The sequence below is a fragment of the Fistularia commersonii genome, chromosome 19 (genome assembly GCF_037954325.1).
Source record: "Fistularia commersonii isolate RoL2024-O1a breed Wild chromosome 19, RoL_Fcom_v1.0, whole genome shotgun sequence".
Taxonomy (NCBI): Eukaryota; Metazoa; Chordata; class Actinopteri; order Syngnathiformes; family Fistulariidae; genus Fistularia; species Fistularia commersonii.
This window is the reverse complement of record NC_141302.1, coordinates 345,001-371,592: the sequence shown is the minus strand read 5'-3', so window position 1 is coordinate 371,592 and position 26,592 is coordinate 345,001. Positions and strand designations below refer to the sequence as shown.

General features: G+C 56.4%; 4 protein-coding genes and 3 non-coding genes across 13 annotated transcripts; 3 read left to right on the top strand and 4 right to left on the bottom strand.

Annotated features, from left to right (window-relative positions):
* Positions 1-1,896: 1,896 nt before the first annotated feature.
* On the top strand, positions 1,897-8,718 carry LOC147223207 (type II inositol 3,4-bisphosphate 4-phosphatase-like). 3 transcript variants are annotated; one of them, XM_086165260.1, is made up of 18 exons: positions 1,897-1,991; positions 2,073-2,288; positions 2,420-2,524; positions 2,913-3,160; positions 3,268-3,415; positions 3,483-3,613; positions 3,735-3,978; positions 4,050-4,215; positions 4,458-4,604; positions 4,803-4,920; positions 5,246-5,427; positions 5,540-5,663; positions 5,756-5,882; positions 6,011-6,151; positions 7,279-7,376; positions 7,475-7,599; positions 7,736-7,890; positions 8,376-8,718. In XM_086165260.1, exons 3-18 carry the CDS (start codon positions 2,472-2,474, stop codon positions 8,566-8,568), a joined length of 2,400 nt encoding a protein of 799 aa, XP_086021386.1. In that variant the 5' UTR covers positions 1,897-1,991; positions 2,073-2,288; positions 2,420-2,471; the 3' UTR covers positions 8,569-8,718. The 3 variants fall into 3 exon arrangements, with proteins under 3 accessions (XP_086021386.1, XP_086021387.1, XP_086021385.1); XM_086165261.1 differs by having other exon boundaries at positions 1,950-2,288; positions 2,913-2,994; positions 3,097-3,160; XM_086165259.1 differs by having other exon boundaries at positions 1,950-2,288.
* A 526-nt stretch (positions 8,719-9,244) lies between these two features.
* rnf150b (ring finger protein 150b) lies at positions 9,245-14,558 on the top strand. 5 transcript variants are annotated; one of them, XR_015107538.1, is made up of 8 exons: positions 9,245-9,837; positions 10,472-10,722; positions 11,343-11,497; positions 11,573-11,669; positions 11,736-11,982; positions 12,707-13,377; positions 13,467-13,580; positions 14,381-14,558. XR_015107538.1 is itself a non-coding variant. In XM_086165257.1 (6 exons), the coding sequence occupies exons 1-6, from the start codon at positions 9,360-9,362 to the stop codon at positions 12,826-12,828; spliced, it is 1,350 nt and encodes a 449-aa protein (XP_086021383.1). In that variant the 5' UTR covers positions 9,245-9,359; the 3' UTR covers positions 12,829-14,558. The 5 variants fall into 5 exon arrangements, 1 of the variants encoding a protein (XP_086021383.1); XR_015107536.1 differs by having other exon boundaries at positions 13,467-14,558; XR_015107537.1 differs by having other exon boundaries at positions 12,707-13,580.
* A 77-nt stretch (positions 14,559-14,635) lies between these two features.
* On the bottom strand, positions 14,636-18,738 carry LOC147223205 (protein phosphatase methylesterase 1-like). Its single transcript, XM_086165603.1, has 14 exons — positions 18,476-18,738; positions 17,840-18,029; positions 17,696-17,753; positions 17,564-17,615; positions 17,324-17,478; positions 17,171-17,261; positions 17,031-17,096; positions 16,242-16,503; positions 16,039-16,156; positions 15,922-15,966; positions 15,556-15,620; positions 15,394-15,461; positions 15,273-15,324; positions 14,636-15,152 (listed from the first exon to the last, which is right to left on the bottom strand). The coding sequence occupies exons 1-13, from the start codon at positions 18,502-18,504 to the stop codon at positions 15,303-15,305; spliced, it is 1,221 nt and encodes a 406-aa protein (XP_086021729.1). The 5' UTR covers positions 18,505-18,738; the 3' UTR covers positions 14,636-15,152; positions 15,273-15,302.
* A 268-nt stretch (positions 18,739-19,006) lies between these two features.
* trnan-guu (transfer RNA asparagine (anticodon GUU)) lies at positions 19,007-19,080 on the bottom strand. Its single transcript has one exon. It is a non-coding gene; the product is annotated as a tRNA-Asn (tRNA).
* A 474-nt stretch (positions 19,081-19,554) lies between these two features.
* Positions 19,555-19,628, bottom strand: trnan-guu (transfer RNA asparagine (anticodon GUU)). The gene has a single exon. It is a non-coding gene; the product is annotated as a tRNA-Asn (tRNA).
* A 2,444-nt stretch (positions 19,629-22,072) lies between these two features.
* On the bottom strand, positions 22,073-22,145 carry trnak-cuu (transfer RNA lysine (anticodon CUU)). Its single transcript has one exon. It is a non-coding gene; the product is annotated as a tRNA-Lys (tRNA).
* A 121-nt stretch (positions 22,146-22,266) lies between these two features.
* On the top strand, positions 22,267-25,753 carry adisspb (adipose secreted signaling protein b). The gene is made up of 6 exons (XM_086166552.1): positions 22,267-22,464; positions 23,213-23,283; positions 23,955-24,094; positions 24,728-24,869; positions 24,986-25,111; positions 25,521-25,753. The coding sequence occupies exons 2-6, from the start codon at positions 23,265-23,267 to the stop codon at positions 25,619-25,621; spliced, it is 528 nt and encodes a 175-aa protein (XP_086022678.1). The 5' UTR covers positions 22,267-22,464; positions 23,213-23,264; the 3' UTR covers positions 25,622-25,753.
* The last annotated feature ends 839 nt before the right edge of the window (positions 25,754-26,592 follow it).

Below are 26,592 nucleotides of genomic sequence, written 5' to 3'. Positions count from 1 at the left end.
TCATTCATCATTCATTAATTTATTCATTCCTTTATTCAACAACTTGGTCATTCATTCATTCACATTTCACTTGTTTGTTCATTCATACATTCATTCATTCCTTCATCCATGTAGTCATTCACTCATTCATCCCCTCATTGATTTTTTGAATTCTTTACTCTTTCATTCAATCAGTCATTTTTTTCATTATTCACTCATTCTTTCACACGTTCATTCACTCATTGATTCATTTATTCATTCCTTCATTCAACAACTTGGTCATTCATTCATCTGTTCAGTCATTCATTTATTCATCCAGTCACATTTCACTCATTCATTCATTCATTCCTTCACTCATCCATCTACTCATCCTTGACCCCAGCCCGTCTCCATGGAAACAGGAGGCGGGGCCTCAGTGGGGCAGGAACTGATGTTGCCATCAGTGTTTGTAGCTGATACACACACACACACACACACACACAGCCATTATTATGGGCTGTGTGTGTGTGTGTGTGTGCGTGTGTGTGTGTGTGTCAACATCCAATCCCCGATTCCCTGGCTGCTACAGGGGGGTCAAAGGTCAAAGCTGCAGCGCTTGCTGGGGGAAACAGAGATGACGGGAGCCAATCAGAGGCCGGATCCAAAGGTTGCCGGTTGCCACGGCGATGAGGCACCCTGTGTTGTGATGGAAACAGTCACCTGATGCTGGGGTTGGACAACTGCACACACACACACACACACACACACACACGTAGCAGCTGAGGCCTCAGACCAGGCCCAGCTGGCTGGTGGTCCAGAGGTCAGAGGTCAGAGGTCAGAGGCCAGAGGTCTGAGCTCTTCCATGAACCAGCCGTGACAGCAAACCATTGATTAGTCGATTGAAGGATCTTGGATCGATCGCAGTGATCAGCGTGATCAGGCTCCGCCCCCTGCAGCCCGCCCTCTCCTCCGTCCGCAGCAGAACCAAGATGAAGACCTTCTCGATCAATCAATCAACGCTTCCAGCTTTCCAATCACTTCTATTGATCCCCAATGCCTGACCGGTCAAGGCCACCCTCTGCTGGTGGAAGGGGGAAGCACAGATGACCTTTGACCCCGCCAGCAGCCTATGACACACACCGATCAACCAGGAACGTGGCGGGCTTATTGATCACTGATTATTGATGTCTGATCATTGGTTAGAAGCAGCAGTGTTTACATCCATGAAGATCTCAGAGCATGAAGGAACAGCATGAGAACCCAGGGAGGAGAACATGGAGAGAGACAGCAGACCTGAGCTGAGCTGATGTTCTGCCCTGTGTGTGTGTGTGTGTGCTTCTCCAGCTTCTCCAGCGGGAGGAGGAGGAGACTCTTCATCACCCTGACCTCCGGTCTTCATCACCATGGCAACCATAGTCTTCGTCACATGTAGGCCCAGAGTGAGGAAGAGGAGGAGACATCTCCACCAAACATAATGAAGATGCCCTCAGACTGGAGCTTCAATGGAGGTCTGATGTCAGAGTTGGTCTGGATCAGTGGCCACCAAGTGGACACACACACACACACACACACACACACACATGAATGGATGGGTATTTTCCTGACGCAACATCACTAATCTGCACATTTCCCATGATGCCTGTGTGCATGTGTGTGTGTGTGTGTGTGTGTGTGTGTGTGTGTGTACGTGTGTGTGCGTGTGTGTGCGTGTGTGCAAGCATGCGTGTGTGTGTGTCAGCAGGTGTGTAAAAGTGTGTAACTGTGCTTGAAAAGTGTGTTGTGCAGAGAGGATTAATCTAAAAGACATGGTCATGTGTGCGACGGCAGCTTCTTAACACACATACACACACACACACACACACACACACACACACACACAAATGGATGGGTATTTTGCTATTTTCCTGATGCCACATCACTAATCTGCACATTTCCCATGATGCCTGTGTGTGTGTGTGTGTGTGTGTGTGTTTAATCCTGCCAGCCATGACGCCAGGGATGGAGGGAGGTTGGAGGAGGGGATGCGACAAAAAGTGCGACTCTTCCTGGATGGTTTGATGGAGGTTTGCTCATCTTCATCCTCAGCTTCACCGTGGTGTTCCTCACTCCTCCAGATCTTCTCCAGATCTTCTCCAGATCTTCTCCTGGAGGTCTTCCTCCATGCACTGAGCAGGGATTATTCAGACAGGAAGCGTTGGTGAAGCTTTTATTTTGGAGGGTTCCTCAGCTCAGGCCTGGAGGTCCAGGGTGGCCGGCGAGGAGCTCCTTCACAGGGATGCAGGTCGCCGTGACGACGGCTGACGGCGAAGGGTGGCGCCCCGTCTGGCCCGGTGAGGAACCACCATCTCCTCTGATTGGCCGCCTTCATTGTTCGTTTGTTAGTTTGACCCTCCTGTGTGTGTGTGTGTGTGTGTGTGTGTGTGTGTGTGTGTGTATGTGTGTGTGTGTTCCCTCTCCCCAGGATGCGTGCCCCCCCCTTTCCTGCTGCTTGAACCTGAAACCCAGACGTGAAGATGATGAAGGACCTTCTTGGCTCGGAGGAGCCTGCAGGGTCGCCGAGTCTCAGGTAAGACAGCTGTGTGTGTGTGTGTGTGTGTGTGTGTGTGTGTGTGTGTGTGTGTGTGTACAGTCCCGTCCCAGCTACAGCGCTTCCACCAATCAGAGCTCTTCACTAAGCCGTCAAATGCTAACAATGCTAACGAGGAGACTAATGCTAAGCCCCAACCAATCAGAGTGGGCGTGGCTCCAGCGAGGATTGTGGGTAATGTAGTTCTCACCGACCCGCCGAGGAGAGGACCTCTTCAGCAAGACCAGACCTGACCAGAGCTGGTCCAGACCTGGAGAACCAGGAGCTCCTGGAGGCCTCAGATGGGGGTCAGAAGGAAGGAGCTGATTGGCTGAGGGTCAGAAGGAGGCGAGTCCTCCAGGTCTGGGTGATGTTTGTATGTGTGCAGTATGATGGACATGGAGGAAGAAGAAGAAGAAGAAGAAGAAGAGGAGGTGAAGATGGATGATGGCACAGCTGCAGAAGCTGAGGTTGACACACTTACACACACACACACATGTCAAGTTGTAAGCCATCAGTGTGTTAGCCTCCCGTGTGTGTGTGTGTGTGTGTGTGTGTGTGTGTGTGTGCAGCCTCCTGCTGTGTGCGTCCATAAGTCCACCCAGGACCTGGAGGACAGTCCCATGATGAGAGCAGGTCAGACCCGATCATCTCACACCCCCTCCCACCCAGGGGTCAGAGGTCGGACCTGTGTGTGTGTGTGTGTGTGTGTGTGTGTGTGTGTGTGTGTGTGTGCGTGTCAGTGCTGTCCTCTCAGGTGAGTCAGCTCTACAGGTTCCCCACAGAGAGTGGGTCTCCTCTGCTGGTGGAGGAGCAGATGTTTGAGACGCCGCTGTCCCTCTGGATGCCCCGGCAGCTGCTGGAGGTCCTGGTGCACGAGCACACCTGCAGGTGTGTGTGTGTGTGTGTGTGTGTGTGTGTGTGTGTGTGTGTGTGTGATGTTCCGCTTCGCCACCAGGATCCAGGAGGTGCAGGAGATGGGCGCCCTGTCGCCGCGCTGGGAGGGGCTCCGCCGTGATGTCATCGACCACTGCCAGCAGCTGATTGGCTGTTACCGGGACGCCCTGAGCCAGCTGGACACCCTGGCAGGTGATTGGTCGGTTTTTAGCTCCATGCAAAGAAGCATTCCAGTAAGCCCTGAGCAGATGCTGGTCCTGAGGGTCCAGGGTCTGGACCCGGACCCTGAAGGTCCTGGTCCTCCTCCGTGCAGCCGTGGGCTCCAGCAGGAGGAAGCAGGAGCTTCTCCTCCGGTTCGTCCCCACCAACCTTCACTGCCAGAGGATGCAGGTCTCGGGTCGGCGTCCGACTTGTACAAGCCCCGCCCCCCCCAGTATCGCCGTGACGACGACCCCTCCCCCGCCCGCAGGCGTCCGGTACGAGGTGGTGACCTTCGGCGCTCCTGCTGACCACCAGCAGGGCTTCCAACATGGCGGCCTGCGGAGGCTCCTGGGCGGGTGAGTGGGCCGGCCTCCGCCAGCGCGCCCGCCGTGCGGCGGAGCTGTCAATCATTCCCCTGATGGCGCAGGGGGCGGAGCTTCCGGGCGCAGCGGAGCGTCAGGGCGGCGGAGCTGCTGGACGCCGCCGCCCGCCTGCAGCCGCGGCTCTTCGGATTGGCCGAGAGGCTGCTGGGCGTGGCCCTGGAGCGGGACGCCGCCCGCCTGCGGGGGGCGCTAGAGGACCTGGTGCGGCAGGTGAGGGGGCGGAGCATAGAAACAGGAAGTAGAATTCGAGATTAATAATCATACATGATAATCACGTGACAGTTAACTATGACATCATTACACAACAATGACATCACACTTACATCTGGACACAACAAGTTATTGATTCCACGGCGTGACAATTACATCACAATTACATCACAATTACATCCGAAGAACACAAATATCAGGAAAACATGGTCATTAAAACCGACCTTCTTCTCCTCCTGCAGACGGAGCAGTTCATCCAGGCTCTGAAGGACCAGCAGGTCCAGATCTCCATGCTGGATCTCCACAGGAGAAGCTCCACGTCCAGCAGCCACCAGGAGGCTCCGCCTCCGGCGCCGCAACACCAGGAGGCTCCGCCCACAGAGGAGTGGGCAAGTCACATCCTCTGCGTGTGTGTGTGTGTGTGTGTGTGTGTGTAGAACCCCATCAACAACATGTCAATCCAGGTGTGTGTGTGTGTGTGTGTGTGTGTGTGTGTGTGTGTGTGTGTGTGTGCGTGGGTGTGTGTAGAACCCCATCAACCACATGTCAAGCGAAGTGTATGTGTGTGTGTGTGTGTGTGTGTCCAGGACCATGCGTGGGTGGGCGTGGCTCGGAGCCTCAGCTGTATCGTGGTCATGATTGGCTGGATGACGGGGCAGGAGGCGGAGCCACCCGAGGAGGCGGAGCCAGAGAGGGCGGAGGCGGGTGGGTGGATGTTTGATACTCCCATGCTAGCAGCTTTCTCACACACTCAGCAGGTTCTGCAGGGTTCTCCAGGGTTCTCCAGGGTTCTTCAGGGTTCTCCAGGGTTCTCCAGGGGTCTTCAGGGTTCTCCTGGGTTCTCCAGGGTTCTGCAGGGTTCTGCAGGGTTCTCCAGGGGTCTTCAGGGTTCTCCAGGGTTCTCCAGGGGTCTTCAGGGTTCTCCAGGGTTCTGCAGGGTTCTCCTGGGTTCTCCAGTGTTCTGCAGGGGATTAAAAGTGTCTGCAGCTCCTGCAGGCCAATCTTCTCCAGCCCCTCCTGTGCTCCTCAGCCTCCTCCTGGCAGGAGCAGCTTCTGCCCCTGGTGGTGGCCCTGAGGGACAGCGTGCGCGAAGCGATGACGAAAGCCGGCGCCGCCGTGTCGTGGGCGGAGCTTCAGGGCGCGCTGGCCGCCACCGTGGGCCAGGGCCCGCCGCCGCTCGTGCAGCGCCGCCACGCCGTCTTCAGCCAGGCGGTGAGGGACCCGCGTCCATCACCTCCACGCAACTGGAGCTCCTGGTCATCTTGGTGTTTGAAAGGAAGTGCTGATTGGTTGGCTTCCCGGTCACGTGACCTCTGCCCTCCAGGTGGCGGCCATGACCTGCGGTGTCCTGCTGAAGCTCTATGGACGTTTGAAGGACCACGACTTTCTGCTGCAGCTTCACTCCGTCGGAATCCTGGTTCAGTTTGAAGGACTGCTTAGGCCCTATGGTACACACACACACACACACACACACACACACACACACACACACACACACACACACACACACACACTCTGAGGACTCTGACCTGTGCTCCAGGTGAGGAGCTGGGGATGCTGGAGGACATGGAGGTGGGTGTGGCCGACCTGAGCAGTGTCACATTCACTGTCACCAGAGCTACAAGTGTGGAGACTGAAGACCTCCTGCCCAGGATCACCGGAACATGGTGGGATATCACACACACACACACACACACACACACACACAGACACACACCACCGTCCATAAATGTTTGATACCTTAGATGCATGATATATTCATATCTACACCGTACCCTTTTGTCCCCCACCCCAGGGGTAGTTTGGTAGTTGAAGTCCCGTTGCCCCTGGAGATCTTTGAGACGTTGCCATGGGAACTGAGGGACGGCGGTCTGATCCGAGTGCATCCGGTTCTCTTCAACATCGGCATCAACCAGCTGCAGAGTCTGGCTGAGAGGTGGGGAGAAGAGGTCACGACCTCCCAGGTCACCCTGGTTCCACAGGCCAATCAAACGAAGCTCTGCGATGACTTGAAGGCTCAGCGGAGGGGCTGGATGTTGCCTACAAGACTGAAGAGTTCTTGTCTGAAGGATCTTCACCATCACACCAGAGATAGTACCTGGTACTTTGTCTCTCTTTGGTAACTGATACCTTCAAACTTCTGTACTATATGCTACCCTGTACTTCTTTCATACCTGATACCCTGTACTTTGTCCCTGGTACCCTGTACTTCATTAGTACCTGGTACCCTCTTCTTCTTTGGTACCCGGTACCCTGTACTTTGTCCCTGATACCCTGGACTTCTTTAGTACCTTGTCCCCTGTACTTCTTTCATACCTGGTACCTTGTGCTTCTTCAGTACTTGGTACCTTGCACTTCTTTAGTATCTGGCACCTCCAGCATTTTTGGACTTGGTACCTTGTACCTCTTTGGCATCTTGTACCCAGTACTCTTTGAGTACCTGCTATTTCTTTAATACCTTGTGCCTGGTACTTCTTTCAATACCTGGTACTTCTGTAATACCTTGCACCCAGTAGTCTTTGAATACCTGGTACTTCCTTGGTACCCGCTCTGGTGAACCTCCAAGCTTAGCGGACACTAAAGAGTGACATCATCAAAGTGCTGTCCTCTGATTGGCCAGAAAATGTGTCCATTGAGCACAGCACCAGACACGACCATACAACCCGCCAACTTTAAAAGAAGCTGCCGTGTTCGCACGGCCGTCTGTGGCCTTCTCTGGATCTTCTCTGGACCTCCTGTGGACCTCCTGCTTTGTGAGACCAGAAGCCCCAGACGGAGCAGCGGGTCCACCAGACCTCCACCTCCTCCACTGTTGGTGTGTTTGGTGCCGTGGAGGAAATCACGTCACTGTGTGCTCCTGAGGAGGTTCTAAGGCCTGCTGGACCCCCACCTGGACCAGGTGGTGGAGAAGAGCCCTGAGCAGACCTTTCCTGCGGACCTTGAAGTCCACCCAGGCTATGAGACAGAACCCCTGATCTGAGCTCCAGATTCACCCGAACCCTGGTCCGGAGCAGGTGGACCTCCAGAGCTATCAGCCAATCACGGCCGTTCTTTGTGTTTGAGGTTCGGAGATGTTTCGGTGCAGGAGCAGCTCAACCAGCGAGGCTACCAACGTCTGACGGCGTTCTGCCAGGTTCTGGAGGGACGCCGGCCCCGGACAGGTGAGACTTCCTGTTTACCTGGGGGGACGGGTGGGGGCAGCCCGGTCTGAGTGTGTGTGTGTGTGTGTGTGTGTGTGTGTGTGTGTGTTCCCCTCCAGTGGACCTTCAGGCCTTGTCCGACTCGCTGGCGTCCCTGAACCGCAGCCTCCGGGCCAGAAGGTCCAGGAGGTCCAGGAGGTCCAGAAGGTCCAGGAACATGGCGGTGCTGTGGGACGCCGCCGCGGTGAGACACACACACACACATGCACATACACACACACACACACACACACACACATATGTAACAACAGGATGCTGTGGTGTGTGTGTGTGTGTGTGTGTGTGTGTGTGTGTGTGTGTGTGTGTGTGTGTGTGTGCAGGTGTGCCGTCAGGTGGACGGCGTGCGTCTGACCAGCTGCAGGAGTGCTGGTGATCGGACCGCCATGTCCGTGACCCTGGAGCAGTGTGTGTGTCTGCGGGACCAACACACACTCCGCCAGAAGACCTTCAGCCTGGCGTTGGACGCCATGAGGAGGTACACACACACACACACACACACACACACACACACCAAGATACATACGATCACATAGACACGCATACACACTCTCTCACAGATACACATACTTAGAAACACACACATGCACTCTCCCAGATACATACTTGTAGACACTCATACACACATGCATGCACAATGACATAGACATGCATAGACTGTCTCTTTCACACACACACACACACACACACTATCACAGACACACATACATGCACCGAGCGACACATACTCTTTGATACATACACACACACATACACAAACACACACATACATGCATGCACCTAGATACACACACATACTCTACACGAACTGTCAGATACATGTATATACACACACACACAGATACACACACACACACACACATTGTATGACTTTCCCTCTTTTTAACGCTCCCATCCCTCCGTCCTCTCTCTCTCTCTCTCTCTCACACACACACACACACACACACACACACACACACACAGGTCCCGTGTGTCCTGGGGGCAGATGTGTGTGTGTCTGCCGGTGCAGGGCCTCCGTCGGCCCTGGCTCCCCCCCTGCGTCTCCACCCTGACGGCCGGACGCCACGTCTACCCCGTGGTGGTCCTGCTGGTGACCTCACACCTCCTGGTGCTCTGGCTGATCCTCAGCCTGGTCCTGCTGCTGGACGACCAGTAGGACCACGGCTCGGGAGGAGGAGGCATGTGTGTGTGTGTGTGTGTGTGTGTGTGTGTGTTCCTGCACCTGGAAGAAGATCGCACAGAGGGGAAGGAGGGGGAGGAGCAACCAGTCACTGATCAATGAGGGAATTAAAACCAATGAATAACACTGTGTGTGTGTGTGTGTGTGTGTGTGTGTGTGTGTGTGTGTGTGTGTGTGTGTGTGTGTGTGTGTGTGTGAGTTGTGTGTGCATGTGTGTGTGAGAATGTGTATGAATGTCTATGTAATTGTGTGTATGTTAGTGTGTGTGAGAGACAATGTATGCATGTCTACGTAATTGTGTGTGTGTTTGTGTGTGTGTGTGTGTGTCCATCCTCCCGTCCGCCGGGTGTCGCTGCGGTTCCGTCAAGCGCGCGTCAACCGGCCGGTGCGGTTCTCGTGACGCGGCGCCTTCAAAATAAAAGCCGTGCGGTTCCGCGCGTGGCGCGCGCAGGCGGAACGGGCCTGGCCGGGAGGCGCGTGCCCCCGGTTGCCTCGCGGGCAGGCGAGCGTGCCGCCCCGCCCCTCCCCACACCCCCCGCCCCCCGCCCCCCCCTTCCCGCCGGCGTCCCGGTTGGGGCAGCGCTTTTATTTCGGCGGGTCGGCGCCGGAAGCGCCTCCGCCCTCGCTTCCGGCTGCTCGTCTTGTCTAGCTTGACACTCCGGGCCCGGTGAAAACAATGCAGCGTCCGCGGGCCGCGCCGCCGTCCCGGTCCCGGTTCCGGTCCCCGTCCCCGCGCCCGCGCCGCCTGTAGCGGCCGCCCGGCCGCCATGGCGCCCGGCTCCGCGGCCTCGGCCTGCCGCCGCCTGGCCCTCTGGACGTGGCTGGCGTGGCTGTGCGCGGCGCCGCCGCCGGCGGGCGCGGACGCACCGGCGCCGGTGTCGGTGTCGTCGGAGCGCGAGGAGTGGTACACCGCCTTCGTCAACATCTCGTACACCGACCCCGCGGCGGGGGAGCCGCGCTCCGAGCGCTCCGAGTGCGGCCGCTACGGCGAGCACTCGCCCAAGCGCGACGCCCGCGGCGTGGTGCTGCTTCCCGCCGCGCCCGGGGACCGCCAGGCCTGCGACCCGGGCACGCGCTTCACGCCGCCCGCGCCCGCCGCCGCCGCCTGGATCGCGCTGATCGCGCACGGGAACTGCACGTACCGGGAGAAGATCCGCCGCGCCGCCGAGCACAACGCCTCCGCCGTGGTCATCTTCAACGTGGGCGCGGGAAACGCCAACGACACCATCACCATGCCGCATCCCGGTGCGTGTGCGTGCGCGTGCGCGTGTGCGGAGAGATCTTCTCACGCCCGGCCGCAGCGTCTCAGAACCGTCCGGAGAACCTTCTGGAACACGAGGAGGTTCTAGGAGGTCCTCGGGGTTCACACACACACACACACACACACACACACACACACACACACACACACACACACACACGCCTCAGGTGAGATGGTCCCAGGAACATCTCGGTCGAGTCAGAGGTCTTCAGTGTTCTCCTGCGTGGGCAGAAGAACCTCAGTGTGGAGGCCTTTGGTCTCCAGGGACCTTCCTGAGGTCTGGAGAACCTTCTAGAAGAACACAGGTGGTTCTAGAAGGTGGTCTGGGAGGAACCTCTGGTGATGCCTCCTCGCCGCGGAGACGTCATCTGACGTCGGCTCCCGGCGTCCGACCCGGAGAACCTCCTGGAACAAGGGAGTTCTAGCAGGTCATCAGGTTCTCCTGCCTGGAGGAGAAGAACCTCAGGTCGCATCTCACCCGGGGTCAGGAGAACATCTCAGCTCGGACCCGGAGAACCTTCCGGAAGGGTCGGAACCGGCCCTGGAGGCCACGAGAACGTCGGGACGGCGGAGGACGCCTGTCGGTCGTCATGGTGACCTCTGACCTGTGACCTCCAGGTACCGGCGAGGTGGTGGCCATCATGATCCCGGAGCCCAAAGGCCGCGAGGTGGCGTCGCTGCTGGAGCGCAACGTGACGGTTACCATGACGATCACCATCGGCACCCGCAACCTGCAGAAGTACGTGAGCCGCACGTCCGTGGTCTTCGTGTCCATCTCCTTCATCGTGCTGATGATCATCTCGCTGGCCTGGCTCGTCTTCTACTACATCCAGAGGTTCCGCTACGCTAACGCACGCGACCGCAACCAGGTGAGCCTCCGTGGCCAGCGGCTAGTGAGGAGCGGTCAGCGGCTAGTGACAAGTGGTTAGTGGCTAGCGACGAGTGCTTAGTGACTAGTGACGAGTGGCTAGTGGCAAGCAGTCAGTGGCTAGCGACGAGTAGTTAGTGGCTAGTGGCGAGCAATCAGGGGCTAGTGACAAGTGGTTAGTGGCTAGTGGTGAGCGGTTAGTGGCTAGTGGCAAGCAGTCAGTGGCTAGTGACAAGCGGTTAGTGGCTAGTGGCGAGTGCTTAGTGGCTAGTGACAAGTGGTTAGTGGCAAGTGACGAGCGGTTAGTGGCTAGTGGGAAGTGCTTAGTGGCTAGTGATGAGCGGTTAGTGGCTAGTGATGACAGTTAGTGGCTAGTGATGACAGTTAGTGGCTAGTGATGACAGTTAGTGGCTAGTTGCGAGCAGCTAGCGGTCAGACGCTTTGGATATGGAGCTCCAGCAGGTGGACCGGCCCACGGGGGGTGCAGATCCTGGTCCCGGGTTGGCTGGAGGTTCTCACCTCTCACCTGGTTTCAGGTTTTAGAAGGTCTTGTGCCGCAGATGTAGACAGGAAGTGACATCACATGTGTGTGTGTGTGTGTGTGTCCGCCCGCCGCTCCAGCGTCGCCTGGGCGACGCGGCCAAGAAGGCCATCGGCAAGCTGCAGGTCAGGACGGTCCGGAAAGGAGACCGGGAGACGGAGGCGGACTTCGACAACTGTGCGGTTTGCATCGAAGGCTACAAGGCTAACGACGTGGTGCGAGTTCTCCCCTGCAGGTGAGGGCTGGAACTGCACCTCGGGGGGGCGGCGGGCCTCGGCCTCCTGGTGAAGGTCTCGCTCTCTGTCCGCAGACACCTGTTCCACAAGAGCTGCGTGGACCCCTGGCTCCTGGACCACCGGACCTGCCCCATGTGCAAGATGAACATCCTGAAGGCCCTGGGCATCGCCGTGAGTGTCGGAGCCGCTCGCCGTCGACCCGCCGCCCGGCCTCACCGTCCTCCTCTGTGTCTCCAGCTCAACGCCGACTGCCTGGACGAGCTGCCCCTGGACTACGAGCCGGCCCCGGGGGCCCCGGGGGGGGCGGGGGCCCCCGGGCTGGAGGCCGTGGCCGCGGGGGGGGGCGGGGACCCCGCGCTCGGACCCACCGGGGACCCCCTGGGACTACAGCCCGGGGTCAGGAGGGTCGGACTGCCCCAGGACTACCAGGACCCTGATACTCTGAGGGACAGCCCGCTCACAACCACCACCGACACACACACAGGTACGCTCACACACACACACACACACACAAACACACACATACACACACACACACACACATACTGTAATTTCTGGAGGAGAATCCATGCATCCCATGTCCTGGTCCTCCAGCTGATGTCCATCCTGTTCTTCCTCCTGCGCGCTAAAACCCATAAAGTCGTCTTCTTCGTTGTCGGAAAGGAACGTCCTCAGAGTTCCTCACTCGCGTCGTGGGTCCCATGTGACCACCATGTGACCACCATGTGACCACCATGTGACCAGGGTGAATGTTTTGGCGGCGTGAAGCTCATTGGCACAAAAAAATCCATCAATTAGCCGCGTCGATGTTTAGGCTGCAACGTTCAAAGCAGGTGGAAAAAGTAGCAGCTTCTAGTCCAGAAATGACCAGACACACACACACACACACACACACACACACACACACACACACACACACACACACACACACACACAATGATGAATAAGATGGTCCAGTGAACATGAAGGTGTGTTTATAGCAGGACATCTGGACAGTAGGACTCTAGAATGGGAGAAGGTTGAAGGTTTAAAGCAGGAGAACATCAGGACATGAGAAGGTCAGCGTCAGAGCAGGAGAACATTAGAGTGGTAGAACATCAGCATGGTAGAACCCCAGAAGGTTGTAGGGCGCCAGGTCATCGCGCGGGTCAAAGTTTGGAAGATCTGTGATTGATCGCTTCCGACGCACGGTGTGACTCCGCCCCCAGGTGAGCTCCAGCCAATGGCGGGCAGCAGCGCCTCGGCCGCTTCGCTGGTCATCGCCGTGGAGACGGGCCCGTCGGACGAGGAGGAGGGGGCGGAGCTCCCGCTGCCGGGGGACAAGTCCTGAGGAGGTCCGGGTCCGGACCGAGGGGGGGGACGCCGCCGCCGCCGCCGCCGCCACCGCGTCACGTGACCCGCGGGAGCTCCTCGTGGAAGATCCCGCCGGAGGAGGACGTCCATCCAGAAGACCCGGGGCCAGACCGGACCGGACCGGACCGATCCGCATCCCAGCCGATCCCGTCCATCTGCAGGAGGAGGACCCTGAAGGACCCTGAAGGACCCTGAAGGACCCTGAAGGACCAGCCCGGGCCGAGGGAAGGACGCCGCTTCTGGAGGCTCCGCCGGGGATCCCAGGCCAGGACCTGCACCGGAGGAGCTCCGGGAGGGGAGGGGAGGACCAGGGTCTCCTGGGGTCTCCTGGGGTCTAGTGGGGTTCCCTGGAGGCCTCCTGGGGTTCCCTGGAGACCCCGGTCCGGCTGCTTCCTGTCCGTCCTGCACGTCGCTTTGTGAAGGATGTTCTGACAATCAAGGGTGGAGCGATGTGGAACCCGTGGAACCCGTGGAACCCGGGACTCGGACCAGCGGCTATTTTGATACCAAGGAGACGTTTATTTTTGTAAGAAGCAGCAGCAGCAGCAGAACTCCTCCCCCCACCGGCCCTGAGACTTGAGGACGTTGACAGGTTCTCCTGTGGTCTCCTCACAGGAACTTCCTGTCTGACTGGAACGACTTCACATCCCACTGGAGTCCACAGACTCCGAGTCTGGAAGGAAAAGTCAAGATGGGATTCTAGAGAAGGAGACACACACATATATATAGGTGTGTGTGTGTGTGTGTGTGTGTGTGTGTGTGTATACGCACATACACGTGTGTGTGTGTGTGTGTGTGCATGAATATATAGATATATGCACATATATATGTATATTCACATACATCAGTATACGTGTGTGTGTTTATATTTATACACACACACAGTGTATATTCACGTGTATGTGTGTATATATATATACTGTAAATTCACATATGTGCAAGTGTGTGTATACACAGACACACACACACACACACACTTACACATGTGCATAAATATGCATATCCAAGTGTATATATGTGTTTATATTTATACATGTGTGTATATATAGATATGTATATAGTCTATATACGTGTATTCATATGTGTGTGTGTAGGTACTCACATCTATATGTGTGTGTGTGTGTTTATATATACGCATGTGTATATGTAGATATGTGTAAATATACACGTGTGTGTGTGTATATATATATATACACACACAGGTATGTGTACATACATTTGTATACACATCTGTGTGTATACACACTCATATGTGAGTGTATATATGCACGTGTGTATTTACACACACTATTTGTGACATTTTGTGTGTGTGTATAAATACACACACACATATACACATATACTTGTATGTGTGTACTCACGTTTATGCACGTTTGTGTTTGCGTGTGGTTATACACACACACACACACACACACACACGTGTGTGTGCATGTTTCCACACACAGCTAATGGATGGAAGACAGTGGAGGTCTTCATGTCCTTCAGACTCTGACCATGGACCTTCTCCACCTGCTCTCCTGGTTTCCCAGCTGATCTTGAACTTTTCATCCCAGAGGAGGAAGAGGAGGATCTGCATCGACTTCCAGTCGGACCTCCCTGGACTGATGCTTGTTTCCATGGAAACCCCCCCCCCCGATCAAACACTAACTTGCAGATGTACAGTCCAGCCTGTTCTTGTTCATATTCTCATTAAAGTGGTTCTCCGGAGCTTCTGGTGTTCTCCTCCCCTCCAGGTCCAGAGTCCAGGCCTGTGGACCTTCTGCCTCCACAGACCAACAAGCGGGTTTCCTTTGAACGCCCAACTTTATTCAGGAGATACAAACCATTAGCTCGGCTTGCTAAGGCTACATGTTAACACCTGCTAGCTAGCATAAAGCGCCGCTACATCCAGAAACAACAAGAATCATCAGTGGGTTTTCAGTCACGATGCTAACAGGAGCTAACGCTACGCAGACTTGACCCGCAGGCCGGTGGTTTCAGGCGGTCTGGACGGAGAACGCTCCGCACCTTCTGCACAGCTACCTGCTAGCCTGGTAGCCACGTAGCACTAAAACTAGCCACAATCCCAAATTTGCCTTCTGGCAGAAATGTCGGTGGACCCAACGGAGGGGCGGCGCCCGAGGCTAGAGGGCAACGAGGGTTAGCATTAGCATCCCAATGCTAACTTTGGAAACGGCTTGTCCGATGTCTTGGAAGTCCGAGGGTCCGGCGGGTGTCGACCGTCATCGCCGATATCAAAGAAGTCTGAGGTCTGGGACCTGGAGCGGGTCCAGGTTGGACCAGGTCTACTCACGGGGCTCCCTGGAGAAGATGGAGACGAGGTCAATGACGCTAACATCTCGAGGTTCATGTTCTTCTGTTTAGGACAGACCATAATAACCCCAAAAGGAGGACACTCGCAGGTATTCGCCGCCAACGTACCTGCGACCTCGCCGTGACCTCGCCGTGACCTCACTGTGACGAGGAGTTGGAGCTGGAAGGGAAGCAGGAAGCGTTTCAGTGCCGAAGCCTGGAGGCGCCAGCGGAGCTTCTGCACCTTTACCTGCAGGAGTCTCTCCTGGCCTCGGCAAACTTGTGTCTCAGCAGGAAGGAGGCGACGGCTTCGGCCACCTGGAGGGACGGAAAGATGCGACCGCTGTGTGATAACAGCGTCGCTAAATGCTAACGGTGTCATGAGCTCCAACCCCGAGCGGTCTGGACTCACCTTGTCGGGCTTGTCCTCCTGCACGGCGTGGCCACAGGGAGGCAGCACCTGCATCATGAATTTACCTGCGGACACAAGGAGGACGTTGTTGCCGTTGGCGACCGTGTGACGCGTTTGAGGTCAGCTGAACTGTCACTTCAGCATGTTGACTGACAGGAGCAGCTGTGCACGTGCACGTGTATGAACGTGGACCCCCCCGTCTTGTGTTTGGACCTGCTCTCCAGGTCCCTGAGAACCTGAGAGGCTCCTGGACTCCGGTTCCGGGTTTCAGGTGTGCAGACAAGGAGACCACAGCGACCGTGGAGCCGCGGAGTTTAAGCTAGCGGAGATGTGTTCGAGGACCCGTCGCCGTGGCAACAGCCTCACCTTGCATCTGGCCGATGGTCAGGTCCCGGTCCAGCCGGTCGATCCCTGCGGACAGACGCGGTCCGGGTGAGCGGGACGGGTCGGGCGTTAGCGTAGCGCCGGCGCGAGGCGTCTCACCGGCTAGCAGCAGCAGCTTGGGCAGGTTGCAGGACAGGAAGAGGTTGGACGTTCCTCGGAACCAGCCGTCCCAGTACTTCTCCGACTTGGACAGGTCGACCCGCCATTTGTAGACGCTCTGACACCCGGAGAACACTGGAGTCAGTGAACGCAACGGCGATTCGGACCGACCGCCGCTAACCGTTAGCAGAGGCTACACTGACTTCTGGATTCAAACGCTTGAACACGGCGGGACTAAGTTTACGTCCATCGGTGTCCGTCTGAACGGGGGCGGAGCTTCGTTCGAGGATCACGGGATCAGGATCCGTGAAGAGCGAAGAAGGCCTTTCTCCCAAACCCACCTCTGACGTGGCGTTCTCCTTGTCGCTAACGTAGCTCTGATCGTAAAACTCTTCGCTGCGTTCGAGGCCCAGGTCGGCGGCGGGACCCGCCTGCTCCAGAACGTCCGCCTCCTCCGCCTCGCACCTGAGGACCAGAGCGGACATCACACCGTGGTGCGTTCGCCGCCTGCCGGCGCCCCGTTCCCTTCAGATGATCCTCAGGACGGTCCGATCCGTGCGTTCGATCGATTTACTAGCAGATCTTGCAGATCCTATGCTTCAGTTCAAACTACCAAGTCTAGCATGCTCACCTTGCTAGCCACTTGTTGATGCTTACAGATGCAGGCTCAGCTAGCATTGGCGGTACCGGTCCACTGATCGAGCAAGTTGCCAGCAGATTGTTAGCCCGCTGTGCTAACACGCTAGGATTCTAACGTACTTAATGGTAGCATGCTAGCGCCCGCACCGCCAGCGTCGGCAGTGACCGGTGGAGTTGCCGCCACACTGTTAGCCTGCTATGTCAACACGCAAACTAACGACCGATATCTGCTTGCTAGGGCTAACGGACGCAAACTAAGCGCTAGCGTTCACGATACCGGAATTTCCACCGGCCGGAAGGAGGAAGCAGGTGACGCGGCGTCGTCGCCTGCCGACCAATCAGAGCGGGCCTACCTTTGAATCTGACCCACCACCGAGACCCGGGCCGACTCCAGGTTCCGGATCTGTCCGCTCTTCACGCTGGAACACAGAGCGGGAGATGTTTGAAGGCAGGTGGCGTCGGAGGAGCTCCTGGGCGCTCGGCCCGGCCCCACCTCCACTCGATGGCGTGCTCCATGGACTTGAAGGACTTGGGCCGCCCCTTCAGGAAGTTCTGGATGCTGTGCAGCGCCTCCGTGGCGCTCCCTGCGGCGGGAGAACATGGCTGAGGTCCATCCTCGGAGAACCTTGGGGAAAGTGCGGCTCACCTTCCACCACGTCGATGGCCACCAGCCCCGCCGCCGCCGCCAGCAGCTCGCTGCCGGCCAGGTGCACGCCGATCGCCCCGCCCACGCCGTGGCCAACCAGGACGATGGGGGGCGGAGCCTCGCCGTAGCAGGCTCGGATCACGTTGGCCACATCGCTGAAAGGGGCGGAGCCAGCAGAGCACCGGTCGGAGACCTTACGGGTGAATGAGTGTGTGTGTGTGTGTGTGTGTGTGTCGGTACCTGGACATCGTCTGGGTGGAGAAGTCATCTGCTTGGTGGACCAGAGTGGCTCCTGGAAAGAGAACAGAGGAGGTTCTAAGGTTCTAAGGTGACCAGAAGACCCGTCATGTGACCTCTGTGCGGTGACCTCACCGTGACCCCGGAGGTCCATGGCCAGGACCCTGCAGGCCACCCTGGCCACGATGGCCTTCTGGAAGCACAGAGAAGGCCGAGGGGGCGGAGTCAGAAGGAGGAGGCGGAGTCAGAAGGAGAGGGGGCGGGGCCAGGCGTACTCACGGTGAAGACGGCCCAGGACAGGGCGGAGTGGCCCCCCCCGTGCAGCAGCACCAGCAGGGGCCCCGAGGCCCCGGACATGTACACCCGGAACACGTCGGCGCCGTCCGGAGACGACACGCTCACGTCCTCCATCTGCTCAAAGTACCGGCGCCATGACACCGGGGAGTAGTCCAGCTTCTGGCCCACCTCTCTGAGGAACACACACACACACACACACACACACACACACACACGCGGTGAGAGGGACGCTCCTGGGGGATCTGTCAGAAGCTCCTCGGACCAGCTGTGGGTGACGGCCTGTCTCCAGAACATTCAGAGGGCCGGACGCTCTGGTTGCTAGGATACACAACAGCTGAGGTGGTTCTGGCTCTGAGAAGAACCAGAATCCTGGAGGTCCTGGGCTGTTGGAACCCCAGGAGCCTGCATGCAGTTACACCAGCTGTCCACCAGGGGTCGCTGTTGGCTGGAAACACCACGGGTTCTCCTGGGTTCCTTTCAAGAGATAAAGGTTCTGCTTCTTCTACCACAGAACATCTCAACCACAATGTGTGTGTGTGTGTGTGTGTGTGTGGCTCCTGGAGTAGGAGAGGTATACTCATACGGAGAAGTAGTTGCAATGAGAACCCATGGACTTACTGCTCCGTGTCGAAGTTCTCCTCCCACATCTCCAAGAACCTTCTGCTGATCCGTGTCCTTCCTCCGCCGCCGTCCAGCTGCTTCCTCCAGGCCTCGCCGGGCCGTCACAGACAGACGGTCAGCTGCCGCTGGCAGGAGGCTTCCTATTGGACGACGACCAGACTCCTCCTCCATCCAGGACAGAAGAACCCTGGACCTCTGTGGAACATCTCACACACACACTTAAAACACACACACACTCAGGTGGTGGTGACAGTGGAGTGTTCTTCACACGGAGGGGCGGAGCCTCTCACACACACACACACACACACACACACACACACACAGGTTGCAGTCGGAGAGGCCCTGGTCACATGACCCAGGAGGGCCAATCATCAATCTCCCTCTGCTCGTCCTCGTCCAATCGGGAGGCTGCTGACTCCGCCCCTTTCCGGGTTTGTCACCATGGAAACCACGAGTTGTGTCGGTCAGCACACAAACACACAAAGCTACCGGGAGAGGCGTCGTTTTCCGGTTCCGGTCCAAAAGTCTCGTCCCTGGGTGGGCTCGAACCACCAACCTTTCGGTTAACAGCCGAACGCGCTAACCGATTGCGCCACAGAGACGTGACACCGACCGCCGCGGCTCCGGTAATCACCGTCCTCCGCTCCGTTCCCGCACCGGGACCGGAGCCGAACAATGTCCGGTGCGGGAACGCAGAGAAGGTGCGGACGCGCCGTTACCGGAGCACCGGGCGGGGAGGAGGGGGGGGCGACCGGCGGGGGGAAATGAAGTGTTTCCCGCCACCCCGCCGAACAGACGCTTCCGGTGACGTCACTTCCGCCGTTTCTCTCCTCCGTTCTCGTTATGATGATATCATCACACAGCTTCCGCTGCTTACAACAAGTATAGTTTGTGTATTTAATGTGTGTTTACATTCTCACATGGGTCCCAACATAAAGATACATATGTGAGCGTGTGCACAGGACACGTATGTTCCACCTCTTGATGATATCAGGTGGAAGTTCTCTGTGTTCTCCAGGGTTCTTCTGGTGGAACCCTGAGAAGGTCATGTCCCACGTGGAGAACCACAAAAGTCTCGTCCCTGGGTGGGCTCGAACCACCAACCTTTCGGTTAACAGCCGAACGCGCTAACCGATTGCGCCACAGAGACGTGACGAAGTGGAACCTGAGGAGGAAACCAGACCCGGAGCCTTGAAGAACATCAAGTCCTGAGACCGGAACTGTTTCCAGTTCCTCGCTGGTTCCACGTGAAGCCTGGAGCTTCTCCACCAGCTGCCGTGGTCTCCTGAGTCAGTCCAAGACGGGCGTGTGGTACCTTCTGACCAGCGGTGGGCCGTCCGGGCCTGCAAGGCCTTCTCTGCTGGCCTAAAAAAATATCGGAGTCACGGATGTTAATTATATTTTGTCCATGAACACTTATGAAATAATGTTCTCCTGGTTGTGCCGCTTCCAGACATGCATGTTCATATCATGGCTTTTAACCAATCACATTTCAGCCATCATCTGTTGCTAGGCAGGGTCAAAGTCAAAGAAATCTGCCGGGGGGGGGGGGGGCCTGCACAGTCGGTTCTGCAAGCCCTTTATGCAGGAAAATAAGTGTTGATGTCGCTGTTGCTTCAACCAATCAGATTGTGAGTTGGCGACACCAAAGCCTTCTAGCAGGCTTCAGCAACGTCAGCGTATTCACACCCTCTGATTGGACAGTCAGAGTGGACAAGTGTGTTAGCCAGGAGAAGCTTACTAGCGAGCTGCGAACAGAAATATTGTTATGTTTGGTTAATATCGTTTTTTTCAACCCAAAATGGCGGGCAACTCCTAAGCTAGCAAACCTGTCACAACCAGGAAAAGGATTTGTCCGACATTTTCAAGCCAGGAACTCCGACCGGTAGCCCCGGCTCACAGGCTGCGACGTGCACTGCTAATCATATTACTGGCAGTGCTTGGAGACGAAGTGCACGGATCATCTGTGCCATGGAATAATTCAACTCTATTTGAGGAAAGAAAGGATGGATTTTGTCTACAAATGATCAGAATTGATGGTGAGTAAAATGCTGCTATTTACCTAAATAATCCTGCAAGTTTATAAGGTGATTATTGGTGTTTTTTATGCATCGCAGCTGTTTGGTATGAAAGCATTGATTGTGTCTCCTGTCTGTTTTGTGTCTCCTGCCACGGGACCGGACTTAGTCGTGTGTCAGATTTCAATCAGGGAAAAACATCACAATGTTCAGGAACTGATCAAGCAGGAACGGTTTATTTAAAGTCAGGAAATGGTTCACCTTCTCTGGAGCGTCCAGCAGATGAGCAGGTGAGGAGGTCCTGGTGCCGACATTTTATACCATTTTATACCTAATCAGGACTTGTTTTACACACTCTTAGAATTGTGGCCCTCGGGGTGCCGGGCCTTCCAGGGCCTTAGGGGGCCTTCAGGGGCCTTCGGGGGTCTTAAGGGGCCGTAGGGGGCCTTAGGGGACCTTTGGGGGTCTTAGGGGGCCTTAGGGAACCTTCCGGGGCCTTAGGGGACCTTCGGGGGTCTTAGGAGGCCTTCGGGGGTCCTAAGGGGCCTTTGGGGGTCTTAGGGGGCTTTTGGAGGTCTTAGGAGGCCTTAGGGGGCCTTAGGGGACCTTCGGGGGTGTTAGGGGGCCTTCGGGGGTCTTAGGGGGCCTTAGGGGCCTTAGGTGGCCTTTGGGGGCCTTAGGTGACCTTCGGGGGCCTTAGGGGGCCTTCAGGGGTCTTAAGGGGCCGTAGGGGGCCTTAGGGCCTTAGGGCCTTTGGGGGCCTTAGGTGACCTTCGGGGGCCTTAGGGGGCCTTCAGGGGCCTTCGGGGGTCTTAGGGGGCCTTAGGGGGCCTTAGGGGGCCTTCGGGAACCTTCCGGGGCCTTAGGGGACCTTCGGGGGTCTTAGGGGGCCTTAGGGGGCCTTAGGAGGCCTTTGGGGGCCTTAGGGGACCTTCGGGGGTCTTAGGGGGCCTTCGGGAACCTTCCGGGGCCTTAGGGGGCCTTCGGGGGTCTTAGTGGGCCTTAGGGGGCCTTAGGAGGCCTTTGGGGGCCTTAGGTGACCTTCGGGGGTCTTAGGGGGCCTTAGGAGGCCTTCGGGGGTCTTAGGGGGCCTTTAGGTGGGCCTCCCTCCCAACAAGCCGTGGGTGTGGTTGATAATTTTGCGAGCTCAGAGTTGGGGTCCCTCTGTGACGCCTTCCTGCCGTGAATATAGAGACTCCAGGAGTGATCTGTCTGAGGTGCACCTCTTTATACAATAAGATGCTTTAATAGCCATAAACTCTTCATTGGGGGCCGATGGACTGAAGGTCTGGGTGTAAATGTTCGTTCCACCACCTGCAGCGGCACAGGGACCTCATCTTCAGGTCAGGTGACCAGCAGGATCTCTACTGAGGTCCCGGGTGGGTCTGCTGCAGAGGAACGTCCAGGTGATCGGAGGGTTCCTCCAGGGAGCTCCAGAACCCGGGGCGACCATCTCCACCAGGCCAGACACACAAACCCATCGGGTCACGGAGACGGAGCTGCCGCAGCGAGAACCTCCAGACCATGGAAACAAACAGGCTGGACACCAAGGTGTCTCCAAGATGGAGAAAAGAGCCGCCCAACGTGGGGCTCGAACCCACGACCCTGAGATTAAGAGTCTCATGCTCTACCGACTGAGCTAGCCGGGCTACAGGACCTGCTATGCTCTGGACCTGCTGAACCTCAGACCGGTTCCTCTGTGTTCCTTTTCAAACCGCGGCCTCCATGTCGTTCCTCCGTCCGCCGCCAGGGGGCGCTGCTCGCCGCGGGAGGCGGACCGACGCCGCCGCCGGTCGTCAGTCGTCGGGACGGCGGGGAGAGCAGACGGTGGACTCGGTCACACCGGAACCGGGTCAAAGACCGGGGAGCGGGAGCAGAACCACGTGACCAAACGCGGAAGTAGTTCGAGGGAGAGACACGGTCAACCGGAACCCGGACCGGACGACCGGGAGCACGAGCGCGGAGCCGGTGAGTTTACCCAGCGGTTTTACGTTTGTGTGTGTGTGTGTGTGTGTGTGTGTGTGTGTGTGTGTGTGAAAGAGAGAGAGTGAAAGAGAAACCCCCGGTAACGTTTCAGAGAACCGACGTTAGAAGCGTCGAAACAGGTGGTTTAAAGTGAACCTCCAACATTCACTCACACACACGCACACGCGCACACACACTCACACACACACACACACACACTCTCTCTTATGGCACCACAGACGTTTTTAATGGCGCGAAAAAAACAAACGGCTCAAAAAATGGAGTCACGTGACACTTGTTTTAGTGTGTGCGCGCGCGCGTTTGTGTGTGTGTGTGCGTGCGTGAGAGAGAGGTTCCTCTTTGCGGAGAGAAAGTGTAACTACCATGTCCATCCTTGAAGTTCCCCAAGACTTTCCCAACACACACACACACACACACACACACACACTGCTTATTATGGGATGTGTTGGCGCCCAGCGGTGCAGGTCGTGTGGAGGCGGGGCCTCCTGATCTTCAGCTCTCCACAGCTCCTATCCAGGTTAAGCCTGAGGAGCAGCGGTGGTCCATCTGTCCCTGCTAATCCTCTTAGACTGTTGTTGTGGAGCAGCACAGCTGGAGGACCACCCCCCCCCCCCGCCGCCGCTGCCGCCGCCGGATTTGTAAAGAACACCGCACCATTACACCACCACCACACACACACACACACACACACACACACACACACACTCACGGTGTCTGCGTGCACCCCCAGCCCGGGTCGGAGGTCGGTGATGCCGAGGCAGTGACGGCGCCCGGACTTCATCATGGCCGCCGCCAACAAAGGTGAGATCTGCTGACGGAGTTCCAGGGGGGGTGAAGGAACATCTGGGGCGGTCACATGACCTCTGACGGTCACATGACCTCTGACGGGGGAGGGAGAAGACAGCTTCTGAAATGCATTTGGTGTTACCATGGCAACCCCACCGCCGACGACATCTGGTTGTCGGCGAGAGCGAGGAGGTTCTCCGGCATGGAACCGGGTCAGGGGGAGATGGTTCTGTGGTCCAAGAAGGTCCCTGGAGGCCGGAGAACCTCTGGATCTCCTGGGAGGAGAACCTGGAACCCAGAAGAACCGGAGGTAACAGTCCCATCATCTGATCCGCGTGTGATCAGCAGCTGCACGGAGGGCGGAGAACTTCCCTCTGAGTGTGTGTGTGTGTGTGTGTGTGTGTGTGTGTGTGTGTGTGTGTGTGTGTGTGTGTGTGGTCACATGAAGCTGCTAAGAACAGCAGATTATGGATCCAGGCCATCAGAACAGCAGACCTGGTTCTGCCGTGCCCTCAGAACTTGGACCTCGTGTTCTCAGACCATGTGATCCGGTTCCTCCGCCGACCATGTGACTCGGAGCCGGGGGGGGGTTGTCATGGTAACAGAGACAGAACCAGCAGAGAGCTGTTGGACCGAACCCCGGTCCCGGATCCGTACGCACACTCTACCTTTGACCTCTGACCCAGGTTCTGACAAGGCCGCCGGCGTTCGGTTCTCGGAGGGACCCCCCCCCGCCGGCGCCCCCTCCCACGTGCACTTCGACGAGAAGCTGCACGACTCGGTCGTCATGGTAACGGCGGAGGACGACGGAGGCTTCCGGGTGAAGGTGTGTGTTAGCCGGGTTGGTGCTGTTAGCCACGGTAGCTGCTCTCTCCGTGTGAGCCGTGTTATCCATTTTAGGTTTGCTAGCTGTGTTAGTCGTGCTAGCTACGTCTGTGCTGCTAGTCCGTGTTAGCGGTAGTAGCTGTGTAATCCATATTCGCCTTGGTTTAGCAATGACAATGGTATGCTAGCTGTGCTAGTATAGATAAAACAGCAGGCACGGCTAACATCAATAACACGGCAGACATGGCAAGTGTTATCCTTGTTAGCCATGTTATCCATGTTTGTCGCGTTAGCTATATTATCTGTGTTATCCGTGTTTGCCGTGTTCACTATGTTGGCTGTGTTATCAATGTTAGTAGTGGTCACCTTGCTATCCATGTTAGCAGTTTCATCCATGTCTGTGGTGTTACATTTGTTAGCTCTGTTAGCTGTTTTAAATGTGCTATCTATGTTAGCCATGTAAGGCGTCTCCATCTTAGCGGTGTTATCCATATTAGCTGTGTCAGCCATGTTAGTTGCGTTAACTGCATTGTCCATATTAGCCATGTTATCAATGTTATCCCTGTTAAATGTGCTAGCCATGTTAGCCGTGCTATCCCTGTTAGCCGTGTTAGCTGTGTCTCCTGTCCCTCAGGTGGGCTTCCTGAAGACGCAGCACCGCTATGAGATCACCTTCTCCCTGCCGCCCGTCCCGTCTCTGGGGACGGACGTGTGTCTGCCGCCGGTTCCTCCAAGTCCAAACCTCAGGGTCTCCAACATCAAGGTGGAACCTGATGGTACACACACACACACACACACACATTGCACAGCATGGCTCACACTGATTTTCATTGATTTCATGTGGGATTCTATTTCTGTGTGTGTGTGTGTGTGTGTGTGTGTGTGTGTGCAGGAGGGCTCAGGCTGACCCTCCAGTATCTGGCCCAGCAGGAGGGCGTCCTGTGTGAGGAGGTGCAGCTGCTGAGTGAGAGCAAAGAGGAGGTGTGTGTCCGGGTCAGAGTTCATGCCCGGGTGATGGGTGAGTACACACACACACACACACACACACACACACACACACACACACACATCTATTGTGTGTGTGTCTGGGTTGATGCGTTCGGTCCAGCGTGTTCTACTGGCACATGTAGGTTCCTCAGGTATCTGGCTTCTTCTGCTGCAGCTCATTCATGCTGTGGTTCTGTTGATGACACCATGAGAAGGTCTGGTCTGCCAACCTTCAGGAGACATGAAGTCTTCTGCTTTGGTCTGATCAGTCTGATCAGTCCCTGCGTCGTCATGACAACAACACACGAGCTCCTGGTCTAACAGGACCTGGTGGCCCGTTGGTCCTGAGATGTTTTACGATGATTTCAAGACCCGGAGCGGGTCTTCAGGTGTCCTCCTGGATCAGAGGAGATCTTCTCATGGTGTGTGTCTCCATCCAGATGGACACCAGGGAACGCCCATGCTGCTGGAGGGCGTTCGCTGCGTGGGGGCGGAGCCAGAGTACGACTCCGAGCAGAGCGACTGGCAGGGCTTCGACTGACGCCGCACCTGGACCTGGACCTGGACCTGGACAAGCTCCTGTTTTTGCTCTTGATCCTGGTCCTGGTCCTGCAGGAAGCTGGCCAGGTGTCTGTGAGTCGTCAGCAAATGTGATTAAAGAGTGATGTGACAACTCGGAGTGTGTGCAGTTTTCCTGCTGGGCTTTGGAACCTGGACCGCAGGTTCTTCAACCTTCACACCGAGGTTCTCCGCTCCAGCCAGGGGACCACAGAGGAGCACCCAGGACGGGCCTGGTGATGAAGATCACCTGGTGATGAAGATCACCTGGTGAGGATCATGCAGACCGTGAAGGTGATGAAGACAATGAAGAAACAATGGAGAGACTTCATGTCTTCCTGTCAGAAGAGGGAAGACACACACACACACACACACACACACACACATCTGAAACCCTTCACTGCAGCATGGACCCCCCTTTCTTTCTTCTCTTCCTCTCCTCGTCCCCAGAAGGTGTGGTGTCCATGTCGAGCCACTAGGGGGCGCTACAACACTACAAGATAAGGTCCTGAATACTCCAAGATACGGGTGTTACTACCAAATATGGGCTAGAATACTACAAATATAAAGTCTGGAATGCAACAAAGCACAGTTGTAATACTTCAAAGTACTTGTGTAGTATCCGTAGTTTTACTGCCGTATGAGTTTACTTGAATTCCACCTTCAAAAAGTTCACGGCTGCGGTACAAATATCAGTACTTTATCCACCACTGCGTACTGTCGCTGTGGTACTACTACTGCAGTACTCTAGGACATGGTAGCACTCCCAGTTTTTCAGAGTTACTGCAGTACCTCAGCAGTACTTCTATGAGACAGAAGTAGAACTGCCAGGATGTGAAAGTACCATCAGAGTATGTTGGTACCTCTTGATGTCACTGGACCAGGAGCTTCTTCTCAGGAAGGACACCAAGGTCAGGATGGATGGCGGCTCATCCCGACCTCTGACCCTCAGCA

Bases quoted from the DNA above. Each gene is read 5' to 3' on its own strand.
- LOC147223207 (XM_086165260.1), top strand. From the start codon at position 2,472: ATGATGAAGGACCTTCTTGGCTCGGAGGAGCCTGCAGGGTCGCCGAGT. The intron at 4,921-5,245 runs GTGGGTGGATGT...TGTGCTCCTCAG, and splicing joins GCCAGAGAGGGCGGAGGCGG to CCTCCTCCTGGCAGGAGCAG. The intron at 7,377-7,474 runs GTGAGACTTCCT...GTTCCCCTCCAG, and splicing joins GGGACGCCGGCCCCGGACAG to TGGACCTTCAGGCCTTGTCC.
- rnf150b (XM_086165257.1), top strand. From the start codon at position 9,360: ATGGCGCCCGGCTCCGCGGCCTCGGCCTGCCGCCGCCTGGCCCTCTGG. The intron at 9,838-10,471 runs GTGCGTGTGCGT...TGTGACCTCCAG, and splicing joins CATCACCATGCCGCATCCCG to GTACCGGCGAGGTGGTGGCC. The intron at 11,670-11,735 runs GTGAGTGTCGGA...CTGTGTCTCCAG, and splicing joins TGAAGGCCCTGGGCATCGCC to CTCAACGCCGACTGCCTGGA.
- LOC147223205 (XM_086165603.1), bottom strand. From the start codon at position 18,504: ATGTGGGAGGAGAACTTCGACACGGAGCA. The intron at 17,616-17,695 runs GTGAGGTCACCG...TTCTCTTTCCAG, and splicing joins CATGGACCTCCGGGGTCACG to GAGCCACTCTGGTCCACCAA. The intron at 15,462-15,555 runs GTGAGTCCAGAC...CCGTCCCTCCAG, and splicing joins AGGAGGACAAGCCCGACAAG to GTGGCCGAAGCCGTCGCCTC.
- adisspb (XM_086166552.1), top strand. The intron at 24,095-24,727 runs GTGTGTGTTAGC...CCTGTCCCTCAG, and splicing joins ACGGAGGCTTCCGGGTGAAG to GTGGGCTTCCTGAAGACGCA. The intron at 24,870-24,985 runs GTACACACACAC...GTGTGTGTGCAG, and splicing joins CATCAAGGTGGAACCTGATG to GAGGGCTCAGGCTGACCCTC.